Genomic DNA, 16713 nt, shown 5'->3' with positions numbered 1-16713 from the left:
AAAAATAGAACTACCCTATGACCCAGCAATTGCACTGCTGGGTATTTATCCAAGGGATACAGGTATGCTATTTCGAAGGGGCACATGCACCCCAATGTTTATAGTAGCACTATCAACAACAGCCAAAGTATGGAAAGAGCCCAAGTGTCCATCAATAGATGATGAATGGATAAAGAAGAGGTAGCATACACACACACACACACACACACACACACACACACACACACAATGGAGTATTACTTGGCAATCAAAAAGAATGAAATCTTGCCATTTGCAACTATGTAGATGGAGCTAGAGGGTATTATGCTAAGCAAAATTAGTCAGAGAAAGACAAAAATCATATGACTTCACCATATGGGGACATTAAGATACAAAACAGATGAACATAAGGGAAGGGAAGCAAAAATAATATAAAAACAGGGAAGGGGACAAAACATAAGAGACTCTTAAATATGTAGAATAAACAGAGGGTTACTGGAGGGGTTGTGGGAGGGGGGATGGGCTAAATAGGTAAGGGGCATTAAGGAATCTACTCCTGAAATCACTGTTGTACTATATACTAACTTGGATGTAAATTTTAAAAAAATTACTTAAAAATACAAAAAAAAAAGAAATTATTTTGTTTGGTTGGTTTATTTTTAAATGAGGAAAAAGCCCACTTTATTAATGAAAAGTAAAGGCACTATCTTGAAATGTCTTACAAAGTTGGAAGAAAATAATTCACTAGTACAAAAAACTGCGTCTGTGGTCAACTTCTTATTAACACTTTCATATTCTAAGCATTTCATCAAATAAACCACTTCACTCTTACAAAATCCATTTCAAGTCACTGTTCTTTGACTATAATTATAAATCCATTCTACCTTAAACAAAAGTAACATAAAATGTGAGGAAGCTACTTATTTTACTATACCTCATCTAATATAACAAGTCAACAAAAATGTTTAATTTTAATAATGATGTTACGTTTTACCACTTAACATATGTAATCAGTACAGCTATTACTTAGATTCAATTCAATAAACATTTTTAAAAATATCAATGTCCTATGGATGCTTTAAACAAAAAAAACTCCCATATTCTCATAGAATAATCAAAATATCAATGAACTTAAGAAGTCTATAAACCTAATTACTATTTAAAAGAAATTAGCATTAACAGTATTGATCAAAAATTATTTAAGATTTATGGCAGGGGTTCTCAACTTTGGTTATTATTAAAATCACTTGGGAGAGTGTAAAACCACCAATGCCTGGGCTTCACTCCCAGATCCTATTTTAATTGGTCTGAGATGGGAACCAAGTATCAGTACTCATAAAACAAGACAAACAAACAGTGGTAAACTGAATTAAGCATATAGCAGATTTGAGAAGTACCAACTCATGGTATACTATGGTATTCTTCAGTTTTAAGATAAAAAAAAACAAAAAAAACTTGCTCACTGGTACCAAAAGTTTTAAGCCTACTAAAAACTTAAGGTATAGAAAACAAAGAGAATGAAAAGAAAAAGACAATGTTCAAAAAGATAATCAAGTCCTAGCAAACATTTTTGCCTTTAAAAATGTTAAAATTTGGGGGGCACCTGGTTGGCTCAGTCAGTTGAGCATCCAACTCTAGATTTCAGCTCAGGTCATGATCCCAGAGTTGTGGGATAAAGCTCCACATCAGGCTCTAAACTGAGCATGAAGCCTGCTTAAGATTCTCTCTCTCTCCCTCTGCCCCTCTCCCCTGCTTGCATTCTCTCTCTCTCTCTCTCTCTCAAAAAAGAAAAAGAAAAAGAAAAAGAAAAAGAGAGAAAGAGAAAGAGAAAGAAAGAGAAAGAAAAAGGAAAAGGAAAAGAAAAGGAAAATAAAAGGAAGAGGAAAAGGAAAAGGAAAAGGAAAAGAAAAAAAACAAAGAAGGTGCCTGGGTGGTATGTCTGACCCTTGATTTTGGCTCAGGTCATAATCTCACGGTTGGTGAGATTTGAGCCTCACATGGGGCTCCATACTGACAGCTTGGGATTCTCTCTCTGCCATGCATGTACTCTCTCTCTCTCTAAATAAATAAACAAACAACAAAACAAACATTCAAATTTAATACCATATAAATATAGTAAATTAATATAGTACCGGAATCAAATTAGACAAAATGATAGTCACTTTAATAACATTTTCTAACCTCAATACCACACAGAACAGCATTTCTTTAAACCACTTTTCAGTATCTTCAATTCTCAAGTATCTCAAAACAGAAAAATTCATTTTAAGAAAATAAAAATTACATGGTTTCAATGTGAGTAGAAAGAATAAACCAGTATGGAATATTTCCCTTGTGAAAGTAGCACAGACATCTGCATGATCAGCCTACAATACTCCCTTTAAAACAGGATCCAAAGAAGTTAATGCCTCTGGATGATGATATTAAAAAAAGTTCTTTTAACTGTAAGTATTTGTCATTTTAGCACACTTTCATAGAATTCAGTTTTTCTCTAATAACAGCTAAAAGTGTATGAAAATTACGAGCAACATGAGCCACGATGAAGGGATAAATAAAGATCACCAGAACTTCCAATACCTGTCAAAATATGTTTGTTACAAAATGGATGGCAAAACTTAAAAAGAAAAGGAAAAGAAAAGAAAAGAAAAGAAAAGAAAAGAAAAGAAAAGAAAAGAAAACGCAAACTAAAGATAAGTAGCATGACCTTGAGAGCAAAATTAAAAGAACCAATAGTAAAGCAAATTAAACAGAATGAAGAAATCAGTTAAACTTCCATGTAATTTCATTTTTATTACATTCTTAAAATACTTTGAGATGTACTCTTTAAGACACATAAAATAGGAAATAATAACCCAATAGAGAACTAAACATTGTGATAAATCTTCAGTGTTTTCCATTAAACATTAGAAAATTAAATATATTAAATATATTATAATCCAAAATTCAGTGACATATTATAAAACTAATAATACCTAAGTGCCAATACCCTGGTAAAGATTTCAAGATGTTAAAGGAAGCACATTTTGAATTCAGAATGGCTGGAGATGAAAGATGTAAATTTCTATGTCATTAAAGAAATGAGATTTTTAATTATAGATCTATAGTTTTATTAAACAACTTCATCTGTCACATGTTGTAAAAATAAGCCTCCAAAAGTTTGTCACTAGAATGACTTCATAGAATTTCAGTTTGGTATCTCATAAAACATATTAATCTGTACACACTCTAGATTACTCTTGGCATATACTTTTTTTTTCAAATATTTATTTACTTATGTTTTTATATATATAATTTATTGTCAAATTGGTTTCCATATAACACCAAGTGCTCATCCAACAGGTGCCCTCCTCAATGCCCATCACCCACTTTCCCCTCTCCCCCACCCTCCCATCAACCCTCAGTTTGTTCTCAGTATTTAAGAGTCTCTTATGGTTTGCCTCCTTCCCTTCTGTAACTTTTTTCCCCCTTCCCCTCCCCATGGTCTTCTGTTAAGTTTCTGAGGATCCACGTATGAGTGAAAACATATGGTATCTGTCTTTCTCTGACTGACTTATTTCACTTAGCATAACACTCTCCAGTTCCATCCATGCTGCTACAAATGGACAGATCTCATTCTTTCTCATTGCTTGGCATATACTTTTTTACATACATCTCTTCTGAAAAATGTGGTATAAAATCTTAAAAGATTACTCAGCCTCAGAGGGAACACTCCCTCAAGAAACTGTTGAATTAGTTCAGTTATTTAATGACACAAGAACTCTTATAACTTTAAATTACAACTCTCCAAACCTATCAAAGGTTAAACCCATAAAGAATGAGCTGGTGAGCAGAAGCTGAAGTAACAGAAAAGATCAATAAAGATAATTGGAGAGAGATAACTATTGTCCTTAGGTCAGTGATTTTATGGCAGCCGAGCTGCGCACATGCATACACATACATTCTTATATCACTTACACACACATATATGTAGTTTTTTTCTACTAATCCACATCTAAAGACATGGCATAAATAGAAAGTAAAAACTATGTTGCTCAGACTAATTACGGATTAAGGACTCATAAAGGCTGCTATAAAATACATTGGAGGGAGCAGGAATGACACAAATAAAAACTTTGACTTTAAACCAAACAGATTGTGTATCTGTGATTCACAATGCTAAGGTGATTTAAGAAGATACTAAGAGATCCATCATAGGATAAATGTAAGCTAAACAAACAAAAAAGTTTGATTGAAATATAAAGTAATCATAAAATACATTTTTAAAAAGCATAAAAGATCTATATAATAGGGCTGGATATATTAGTTTTATACTATTCAGTTTAAAATATCTTCCCTTTAAAAGGGGTTTTATGTGACTATAATAGGGATTAATGCATCTTACCCTCCACAGAAGGTGCCTGATCCTGAGCTGAATACAGCATATCCTTGAAAGCCTATTAGAAAAAAGAAAAGTTCATGAAATCACAAGTAATCTTTACACTAAAAGCATTTGAAGCTAAACAATTACCTCTTTTTCAATATCCAGATAATGACTACATGATTCCCTAAATTGAAAATTTAATAAAATACTTCAATTAACTTTAATAAAGTTAAAACCCAAACATTATACTTTCATATCAATCCAGTATTGTCCAATCTTTAAGAAAATGGTTAATATATACATTTTAAAAATTAAAGGCCATTTGGAAAAGAATGAAAAATCTCCTGAGAGATCATAAACTCTCTTGACGAAAAGAAAATGGTGATAGAACAACGGTCCTTGAGAAATACATGGAACACTGCTTAAGAAAATATAAAACACTAGATACAAATTTTTTAAATTATAGTAACATAAGTGTAACATAAAATTCAGCATCATTTTCAAGTGAACAATTCACTAGTGTCAAGTACATTCATACTGCTATGTAGACAATCTCCAGAATTCTTTTTATCTTAGATACAAATATTCTTCAATGGAAGTTTGGAAAGTCCTCCATATGAGTTACAGGTTTATTTATTTATTTTTTTTTCCAAACCAGTGAATTAGCTACCAACCATATTTAGGTAATTTGGATAGTTGCAGTTTGGTCTCCCAATCAGTGGTCTGGGCCAGGACTGAAAAGTACTTCACTATACCTATCAAAATAGTAGAATCAATCAAGTGGATAAAGCTCCAGTGCTGACGAGCCATTCATAAACAGGTGGCTTTATCCAGTTCCACAGCTTCAAAGCTTTAAATGCAATCTAACCTTTGGTGGTCACCCAAAGTGGCCTCCAGCATTCCTCAACAATTGACATTTGGAGTCAGATAATTTGTTGGGGGCAGGGAGACAGTTCTGTGCACAAGATTTTTAGTACTATCCCTGCCATCTAGAGACCCATTAGACTCATCTAGATACCAATAGCAATGTCTCCATCAAAGCTTTGTGACAACCAAAAATGTCTCCAGACACTGCCAAATGTCCCGTGGGACACAAAATCAACATGCCTTGACCCCCTGCCCAGAACCACTGCCCTAGAGTCACTAAAGCATATAAAACCCCCCAAAAGAAGAAATAAACCTTGAGGGTGACCCATTCTGTATTCAAGTCTAGTAAATTGTATTCTTCCCAGGTGAATTTACCATATGCTTTATACCAGTCACCAACCTGTTAGTTCTATTACTAACCAAGCCTGACAAGATACAGTAAAAAAGATTTCCAGTGAAGCAAGGAAAATTAACAACTTTAATTCATTTTTATTAATTTTAACCTATGTTTTATAAAAAATTTTGTAGGGAAATTATACTTACAAATTTTTAATTTTTTAATGTTTATTTTTGGAAGAGACAGAGAGACAAAGCATGAGCAGGGGAGAGGCAGAGAGAGAGGGAGACATAATCTGAAACAGGCTCCAGGCTCTGAGCTGTCAGCACAGAGCCCGACGCAGAGCTTATGAGATTATGACCTGAACCAAACTGGAACACTTAACTGACTGAGCCACCCAGGCACCCCTATACCTAAAAATTTTAACATCATACATGTTTAAATCTGTAATATTCAGTAAGATTTACTATATAAAATTTGAGTTACAACAGTAATGTAATTGTGGTATAATAAAAAATATTTGCTGTTTGTTTCAGGTTCCTGGCATAAAGCTCTGAAAACCTTTGGAATCTATTCTTTTGTGTACTAATGAGATAGCTCATGGGGGGTGGGGGAGGAATGGGGAATGGCTCTGATATAGCTTCAGGATGGGGGCTGGTCCCCAGAAAAGCCAACAGCCTGATTAATGTGATTAGAGGGCTAAAACTTTCAGCACCACCCCCAAATCTCTGAGGAAGAGAGAATGGCTGGGGATTGAGTTCAATCACCAATGGCCAAAGATTTGTAGTCAGCCAGACAGAAGTGTGGGTATCCTGGGTACCCCACTTATAGCTGGTATCTCAAGCGAGAGTAGTTTTGTGGGACTATGCCTTTGCCCATGGGGTCTGGATATTTAGTGTCAGAATTGAACTAAGTTACTAGATACCCAGTTGGTGTCAGAAAAAAGAACTGGTCAGAAGTAGTGACAGAAAACATGTAAACAAAAACCTTTTTTACAAAATCTTCATTACTGGGCCACAACTTTTCTAAAATTGCATTTGAAGCTCAGCCTCATCTTTACTGACCACTGATTCTTAAACTTATTTGTTTAAGCCCTGAGTATGACAAAGGTATGGAATTTCTTTTAAGAAAAATTTATATCAATTCATTATATTCTTTACAATTTCAGATGTCTCAGGAACCACTAACTTCTAACCTAAAAAAAGAAGTTAGTCCAGAAGATTTTATCAAACATCAGAAAGACTTTATGTCAGTGTGGATTAGGATTTATTTTTTTTTAATGCTGATTTATTTTTGAAGGAGAGACAGAGTGTGAGTGGGGGAGGGATAGACAGAGATGGAGACACAGAATCCGAAGCAGGCTCTAGGCTCTGAGCTGTCAGCACAGAGCCTGATGCGGGGCTCGAACTCACAAACTATGAGATCATGACCTGAGCCGAAGTCAGTCGCTTAACCGACTGAGCCACCCAAGTGCCCCAGTTTGGATTAGAATTTTATATTAAAGTCTTACACAAGTGTAGAGTGGTGGTTATGTTACAGTCTTCCATCAGATATTTTAAGAGACTAAATTAATAGATTGCTTAGAGCAAAGTAACTCTCTAACTAGAAAAATGTAAGGAACACACACCCAGCCAGAGAATACTTATGGAATTAAATCTATCATAACAGCAGGTAATACTAGAGACTCAAATATCTGAATGAAGTTTTTCTACTTCTGGAGTATAACAGGCATGTATACCAAAATTAAATGATGCTATCAGGAAGCAAATAAACCATTAACGACTAGCATAGTGGCTTCTACACAATAGAAGCTCAATAAATAGTTCTTGAACTCAAAAGTATTTCTTCTTTGGAGAAAATTACTTTAAACATGAACAAAGCACACTGAAAATGCATACCAAGTAGTACCTTAGTGACGAAAATGAATTAAATTTGCAAAAGGAAAGCTTACCAAATTAAGTTTTTAAAAGACAATTAAAATTTTATAAAGAGAAAAATGATGATAGCCTTCATTTTGATTGTAAATCTGAGTCTCAATTTCATTTCAATCAAAACAATTCTGGGTAAAATCAGAGACAATTATTTTTGCTTCTTACTACTTCAGTTTTCCCTTGAATAAGAGACCTTCTAAGTTTTTTATTGTAATAAGTCTCAAGAGAACTCCATAAACAGGATACCTTTCTATTCCTGTGACAGGAGAATAGCCCCAATTAGGAACTACGAGGGGAAGAGCCTACAAAGTAATGTCTATATTAATTATAACTATAGATTGTTATCTACGATATGAGAGCATTTGCCTAGGTTAGGAGCAGAATCCAAATACACAAAACAACATATTCAAAGAGTTTCCTCGATTTATGCTGTTTTGCTTTAAAGAAATCCAATACTTTATATAAAACTCCGAATTTGTATACTAAAATCAATATACATTCATGTGCATTACAAGAGATTTCTTTGATTTCCAAAGGATTCAAAACAATCTTTTATATCAGCATCTCTAAGGTAATCTGTTAAATTATTTTTGTTAGGTTATAAAATATATTAAAACGAAACTCTGTTAGTGCTTATAAGAATTCATATAACAGTAAAATCTTACAAATTAAATCCAAACACAACAACAAAACCAATACCATTCAACCAACAACATTAATGTGACAGGAAAAAAATGTGTTTGCTAAAACAAAATCTCAACTGGCAACATGAATACAATGCTGTCATTATACCTGTTCTTCTGAATTTGGAATACCCATATGACTATTAGATGTGATATAATGCTCCTAGTTCCTCTCTCTACTATGAGGGAGCATAATACAGTGACTAGGAGCTATGGAGTCAGACGATGCATATGAAAACCAACTCTACTACTTAAGAGCTGTGTAACCTTGGGAAAATTAACCTCTCTGTATATCAGTGTCTTCATCTGTAAAACAGAGTAATCTCACATACCTCACAGGTCTATTATGAGAATTAAAAACTCTTAAAACACAAATCCTTATATTAATTATAATTCATGATTATAAATGAAGAACACTTAGAACATAGAAGATACTCAAACAATGTTAGCTAATCCTTTGCAAACTACCGCAAAACTTACATCATAGAGTGGGCTGTAGCATCATTTGGCCATCTACTATTTGGACATGAATACATCATTTATGTATTAGATATGCCTCAGTCTTGTAGTAGTAGTACAGTATTCTACCTGGAGCCAACATGACCAAACAAGCATAAACACAGGCACTGCAACTCCCGGCATTTACCAGTTTATAAGATGGTCATCTAGATGATCTAGACTATGCTATTATATTTTTAGAAAATCACTGTCATAAACATACTATATTTTTAATTCTCATAACCTACAGACTCCTAAGAAAATACATGCAAATCCCAGTTTGCATAGCTTTAAACAAGGTCTCCTAATTATATTACTTAAACTTTCTGTAAGATATATATCTATTGCACAAAATAGGGTATAGTTCAAACCTAACATGTGTGTTCAATAATACTGCCAATACAAATTTCTTATGTTGTTAATTTTTAATAACCCGTAGTAGATCATCATTAATCTCCTTTCCAAAGCACAGGCAATCTCACAGGCCTTTCCACAAACTCAGATCAGAAACTAGAAAAATTTCTACTTCCTATCAACTCACCATTAGCCTCAAATATATACTACAAATATTATCAACTCCATCAATTAAATAACCTATGTTCTCATTGGCTTCAATATTCACTCAAAGTCAGCACACTGGAATTTAATTATTGATTAATAAGCAATAAAATAAACACAGGCATTTAAAGAGGAAGGGAAAGGGATTATTTGTTATAAACCTTTAAAACAGTCATATTCCCTGTTAACAGTGTTTAATAATTAGATAAAATTTACATCAGACTTTTTTAATCCAAAAATTTTTCTAAATGGAACTCCTGAATAACAAAATTTTGACATATTCTTCAAAATATGTACATCATGAGGGGCGCCCAATTGGCCCAGTAAGTTAAGCATCGGAATCTTGATCTCAACTCAGGTCTTGATCCCGGTGGTGAGTTCAAGCCCCACGTTGGACTCTGTGCTGGGCATGAAGCCTACTTTAAAAACAAACAAACACAGACATCATGAGCTGATTTATAGCACCCCAGAAATATTCTCCAATGACTTCTTTTTCAGTTTCTGCTTCCTCTTTTTGCATTCCCTTTTTAGTTTTTTTCACCAGAAATACTGGGTAGTCTGTGAGTAATGTGCAAGTCAGGTACATATGACATGGTTTCTTTGTCTCATCATCTAGAAGTCAGTCATGTTTTCATGATATTAAAGTGTTAAGACAGTTCTGTAAATCATGTTATATACCTCAAGAGGGCATCCAACATTCTCATATGTCCTATACAAAGAATCACCATCTAATGAATCTTCATTTCTATCCTCAAATAGAAATAAACTAACCTAACTCTGTTTTTGATGATAAAAATAATCTGTAAAGTCAATAAAAACTTACACAAATTCTTATAATCTAATATATTAAAGTTTAAAATTAATGTACTTTTGCACATACTTAATCCAAAATCTACAGTATATTAGGATGATGCACGACTCATAATTTCCATGGAATTTAAAAGCACCCCATCAGCAAAAGGCAGTTCACTATGCAAAAGTTGTTACATTAAATTATAATTTCAATTATTAAATGTATAAAATATATATTATAAAACAGGAAGAACTAATTTGGAATATTCACATTTATAAGTTACTGCACTAATATATTCTGATATTCACTGACATGGCATTTACTATTTCTATGTAGATATCTCCCAAATCTGTATCCTCAGCCACATGTCTGCTAACACAAACTCAGAATGTCCAAAGTTCAATTCATTTCTTCCCAAAACATGCTCTTCTCATGTTCTGTATTTCTTTTAATGTCATTGCCAGTATCCAAATCACAGAGATTCACAATCTCAGTTATCACTCATTCAACAAATACTTATTGAGTACTTGCTATGTGCCAGGCACTGCTCTAAACACTTAGAATACATCATGAGGAAAATAAAAATCCCTGTCCTAGTGGAGTTAACATTCCTATACTCTCCTTTTCACCCATGAGTTTAATGATCTGGTTCATTCAATGCCACTACCACAACCTCATTTACATATCTCCCTTATCCTTTTACCTACACTATTACAGTGAACTCTGACCTGGTTTACCAACCTATAGATTTCCATCTCTCTAAAACATCTTACAACTCCTGCTTCTTTATCAATATTACCAAAGCACCAGTCTGATTCTCCTGCTTAAAAACTTAGAATTTCCCAATGGTTATAAAATAAAGCCCATAATCCTCTGCTGGCCTCTAAGGCACCCAGGATGGTTCAAACTATCTTTCTAGGCTTATATTCCAAACTGAAGAAAATCACTCTCACTTTCACAATCTAACCCTAAAGCCAAAATGAATTACTTATTACTCATTTTAGGAACTTCAATATTTCTTCCATCTTTGCCTTTGTTTACAACTACTCTCTCTACTACAATCCCCCACCCTACCCACATCTTCTAAACCTAACTTCCAAATCTTAACCATTTTTCAAGGTCTAGATCAAATTTAACCTCTTTTATTCATTGTCCTGATTTTTCCAGCTGGAAATCATCACTCTCTCCTCTGAAATCCTGTAGTACTCTATTTGAAACCATTTATAGCACTTAATATTTCCACCTTATATTTTAATTATTTATCTGTGTCACTTGGTCCCCATATGACTATAAAGTATGGGTATTAGCCACCATGCTTGTACTTGTATAAAAGAGGTGCACCATATTTATAGATTAATATCATCATTAAGGAAGTTACCATGCTTTATTCATTCAATGATTATTGGATGTCTACTCTGTACATTATGCCAGGCTCTAAAGAAAATGATGACTCAAACAAGAAGTCACATAAATAAATTATAACACAATATATTAAATACATTTTAAAAAACGAGCAAAGCATATTGAAAGTCTAAGGCAGTCGCAATGGGGGCAGAAAAAATAGGTGAAATATGGGAAAGAGGAGGACACCAAGAAGCAAAAATCAAGAAGCAAAAAAGAAACAATTAAACATGAACTAAGGGAATTAAAGATCTTCAAGATTTTGAGCCCAGGTAAAAAGAAGGAGGATTAGTGACACTATTAACTGACCTGGAAAAACACCAAAGAAAAAACCATGAGCAAAAAAAGATAAAAGAGACTGGATGACAAACCACTTTGGTATCTACAGAAAAACTGAGATAGCAGACAGATGAAAATAGAGATCTACAGTTTATTTTTTTAATGTTTATTCATTTGTTTTGAGAGAGAGAGAGAGAGAGAGAGAGAGTGCAAGTGGGGGGAAGGGTAGAGAAAGAGGAGACAGAGAATCCCAAATAGGCTCCACACTGTCAGCACAGAGCCCGACATAGGACTCAATCCCACAAACCCTGAGATCATGACCTGAGCCAAAATCAAGAGCCAGACACTTAACTGACTGAGCCACCCAGGCACCTCAGAGATATACAATTTAAAAGACAGGTCAGAGCTAGTGGTTAAGAACTGGGAATCACCTACATAAAGGTGACAGGAAACTGCCTAAGCTTGGGGTGCCTGGCTGGCTCAGTCGGTAGAGGTAGAGTGTGCTACTCTTGGTCATGAGTCTGAGCCCCACGCTGGGCATGGAACCTACTTAAAATAAAAAAGAAACTGCCTAAACTGTAGGTAAATATAATTTCTCAGAAAGTGAGAAGTGGGCCAAGGACATAATCTTTTGGAATACAAAGCAGCAGGAAAGACAATGAGAAAAAAATCAGACATATATATATGTATACACACACACACACACACACACACACACACAGTGCCACAAAAATTAAAGGAGCATTTCAGGAAGGAAGAGATATTAGTCAATGGTATTGTAATAGTACTGTATGGTGACAGATTGTAGATACACTTGTGGTGAGCATAGCCTAATGTGTAGAGTTGTCAAGTCACTATATTGTACACCTGAAACTAATGTAACAATGAAAAAAGAAAGAAGAGATATTAAAAATTATCAAAAGTTGCTTAGAGAAGAGATATCTGCACCCCCATGTTCAGTGCAGCATTTATTCACAATATAAGGCATGGAAACAACCTAAGGGTTAACAGATGAATGGATAAAAAAAAAGAAAAAGAGCAAATAGAGTAGTGGTTATGATGGGGGGGGGGGGGTGAGAGGATATCAGTTAAAGGTACAAACTACCAGTTATAAGGTTAATAAATTCTGAGGATCTAATGTACAGCATGGTGATTATAGGTAATAGTATTTTATTGGATACTTGAAAGTTGTGAAGAGAGTAGACCTTAAATGTTCTCACCACAAAAAAGAAATGGTAATTATGTGATGGGATAGAGGTGTTAGTTAATGCTATGGAAATAATCATTTTACAATATATCAATGTATTAAATCATTATGTTGTACACCTTAAACTTACACAGTGTTATGTCGATTATGTCTCAATAAAGCTGAAAAATAACTTAAAAAGAAAACAAACATCTGAGCTAAGCAAAACAACAATCAAGGAAGGGTGCATAATACTCATAATTTTTCTGTATCTTGAGCAAGATGGTGAATACAGATGTCTATTCTGTCTAACTGGAATGTTATCTATCCATCTACCTATCTAATTGGAATGCTGCAACTGAATTATAAAGAAAAATAGCTAACGCTGGAATGCCTACACTCTTTCTACTTCAGAGCCTATATCTGAAACTATCCATATGTAAGATTTAAAAAAATATAACCTTAAGTTAAAGGAAAGAAAAATAAAAAGCTGCTTAGAGATCAAAAAGAAAGACAAGACTAAGAGGAGGTTATTAGATCTGAGGATCAGGAGCTCACCTGTGACCATCAATCAATGGTTTCAGAAGAGTGATCAGGCAGAAGCTAGATTAGATTGGGTTGAGTACACATGAGAGCTGAGGAAATGATGGCCACAAATATCGATCAATAATAAAAGCAATCATAGTTACATTTGAATGCCTACTATCACATATCATTTTGAATATTTTAAACACACTACTTTAACTCTAATTTTATGAAACACAGAGCTTTAACTCCTTAATGTAAACATGATTCTCATTTTACCACTGAGATCTGAAACTCAGGTTACTAAAGTATCCCACCCAAGTTTTGTACATTCTATAATCCATGCTTGAGAAAAAGACACACAGCCCGCTATTTCAAATGAAACCTTATTTTCTAAGATTTACTTCCATTTTTGGCAACTCAATTTTCTGATATTCTTTTATTTCTAAAACTTTACTACCATCAGATTTTTATATCAAGTGAGGCACCTAGCCTCTGAGAGGATTCTTCCAAAGATGAATCTTCCAAAGGATTCTTTCCTCCCGGTAGTAATGTTCTTGTGCAACCCCTCCCATACAAAATACAGCTGACCTATATAAACAATAGAATATTGCATAAATGACAGAATACTGTTTCCAGGGCTAAGTCATAAAAGACTCTGTGGTTTTCATTTTACTCTCTCTTGGATTATCTACTCTGAGGGAAGCCAGACTTTAAAAAAAAAAAAAAAAAAAAAGGCAGCCCTATGGTGAGTTCTGAATGGTAAAGAACTGAGGCCTTCTGAAAAAAAGCACAAATTTGCAAATCACCAGAGTGAGCTATCCTAGAATTGGATCCCCCAGCCCCAATCCAGCCTTGAGATAACTGCAACCCCAGCTGACATCTTGACTGCAACTTCACACAATACCCTGAGCCACAACAACCCAGTTAAGCTGCTTCCAAACTCCTGACACACATGAGATAAACAACATGAGATAAATGTTTATTATTGTTTTAAGCTACTAAGTTTTGGGCTATATAGATAATTAATACATGAGGTAGATTCGAAAAACATTTTTATATCACAGAATGTACATGTTATTAGATCATAACCAACATCTTCTGCTCATCTTTTTTTTTTTTAATTTTTTTTTTCCAACGTTTATTTATTTTTGGGACAGAGAGAGACAGAGCATGAACAGGGGAGGGGCAGAGAGAGAGGGAGACACAGAATTGGAAACAGGCTCCAGGCTCTGAGCCATCAGCCCAGAGCCTGACGTGGGGCTCGAACTCACGGACCGCGAGATCGTGACCTGGCTGAAGTCGGACGCTTAACTGACTGCGCCACCCAGGCGCCCCTGCTCATCTTGATCAAAGTAGCTAAGATGCTTATCCCTATACATATACCAAATAATGGAAAGAAAACTTATGACAATTTCAAGCAAGTGATTTATTTAGCAATAATAGGCAAAACTGCATTCCCATATATCAAAGCCACCAACATTGTAATTTAACTCACACTGAATGCCCTTGAGAAGGCATACAGCCACACTTTTAACCTGAAGCAGGTCTGACAGAATAAATCAGCATCTTCCTTGTCTAAGGATGCTATTCTGACGATAAAATAAAGCTGATAACAAATGCTCTCTTCTAACTAATTAAATCTATATGTCTCATTCTTACATTTATTGTGGTAACATGTGTAAATTCTGAGGGCAGAGAGCAACCTCACCTCAATTTTTATAGGCCACAGCATCTAGCACAGTACAAATTTAAAATATACTGGTAAACTTCACAGACTTTGTAACACAAAACATAAATGTCCGAATCAGCACATCAGTTAATTTTTTTAAGTGTTAGCTATTATTTTTATTGAGCTTTTATAGCAGTTCTAGTTTCATGAACTATCAAAATGCAAAGTCCTTCCTTAGTTTTCTCAATTTTCATTATCTTTTATCTCTACACAAAATTCAAACCATTTTTATTTACTAGACACAAGAAAAGTTCTTAATGCTTTTGGCTTCCAGCTCTCTTTAACATGTAAGTTTTATACAGGTTGGTAAAACATGTTAGATTTCTGCCCAAAAATAATAGTTATCACAACATAAAATTCTCACGTTTGCTCTTAGTAACAGTTTGCCAGTTTAACTGAACAAAAACAAGAAGGAATCCAAAAGCTCTGCAATACTGCAATACTGTTTCCAATGTCTATAAAAATTATAAACATGGTTTCTTTCTTTTTTTTTTTTTTTAAGTAATCTCTACACCCAATGTGGGGCTTGAACTTAAAACCCCAAGATCAAGGGTAGCATGTTCCTCTAAGTGAGCCAGCTAGGTGCCCCAAAATGGTTTCTAATCTATGGGTCTCAGACCACTTCACAGCTTCAATTTCAGTACCACAAAACCTTAATAAATTGGGTATTCTCTGGAGGCTGAATAACATTTCCCACAAAAAAAATACTACTAATCAAAATACATTTGTACTTAATAAAATACTACCATACTTCATTGAGTCTAAGACATCATCAATTGTTAAAACACACCATTATTTTATGAATCATTAAGAAAGAAAAGTATTAAACTATGACATCTGTAAGATGAATCCCAATTTCAAAGGTGTTGGATAGTGGAACAAGGGAGTGTGCATCCTAGAATCTATGAAACACAGTGATTCATTTTGTCAAAAGGTAGTTTCTCAAGCAATGAATTCTTTTTTATTTTTAAGTTTATTTATTTATTTTGAGAGAGAAGGAGAGAGAGGGCAAGGGGGGCAGGGCAAAAAAAGAGAGAGAGAGAATCCCAAGCTGGCTCCATGCTGTCAGCGCAGAGCCCCATGCAGGGTTCAATCTCACAAACCCTGAGATCATGACCTGACTGACAAGAGCCAGACACCTAACCAAGTGAGCCACCCAGGCACCCCATCAAGCAATGGATTCTACAAGTCCAGCTACCATCATTTGGTTTCCAAGAAATTTCATGACACTTACAGAGAGTCTTCTTAAATTAAGTACTAACACCCTAAAATGTCCATTGAATAAATGAGTAAAAGTTACTTCAGTGGCTTATTTTTAATAATGATAGAAATTAACAGCTATACTTTACTGAAGAGTATCTTCTATAGATCAGGCTCTTGCTGGTACTTTCATATATTATTACATATAATTCTCACAATAACCTTGAAAGGTAGGTACTATCCTCATATCACACACAAGAAAACTGAGGTTCAGAGAAAAAACTTTGTAAAGGCCTCACAGACAATAAATGAGGGAAATGCAATTAAGCCAAAAATTTAGATAAAATTAAAGCTACTTTCGGGGCGCCTGGGTGGCGCAGCGGT

General features: G+C 34.5%; 1 protein-coding gene across 1 annotated transcript in view; it reads right to left on the bottom strand.

The window, feature by feature from the left end:
* The window catches only part of XPR1 (xenotropic and polytropic retrovirus receptor 1), a 218168-nt gene that overhangs the window by 185840 nt on the left and 15615 nt on the right, over positions 1-16713 (bottom strand). Inside the window, exon 2 of the mRNA XM_045452568.1 lies at positions 4361-4412. Within this exon, the coding sequence (XP_045308524.1) occupies positions 4361-4412 (52 nt within the window). The remainder of the gene's footprint in view (positions 1-4360; positions 4413-16713) is intronic.

Source organism: Leopardus geoffroyi, chromosome C3 (genome assembly GCF_018350155.1).
Source record: "Leopardus geoffroyi isolate Oge1 chromosome C3, O.geoffroyi_Oge1_pat1.0, whole genome shotgun sequence".
Classification (NCBI taxonomy): domain Eukaryota; kingdom Metazoa; phylum Chordata; class Mammalia; order Carnivora; family Felidae; genus Leopardus; species Leopardus geoffroyi.
The sequence above is the reverse complement of the archived record's forward strand: the minus strand, read 5'-3'. Positions and strand labels throughout refer to the sequence as shown.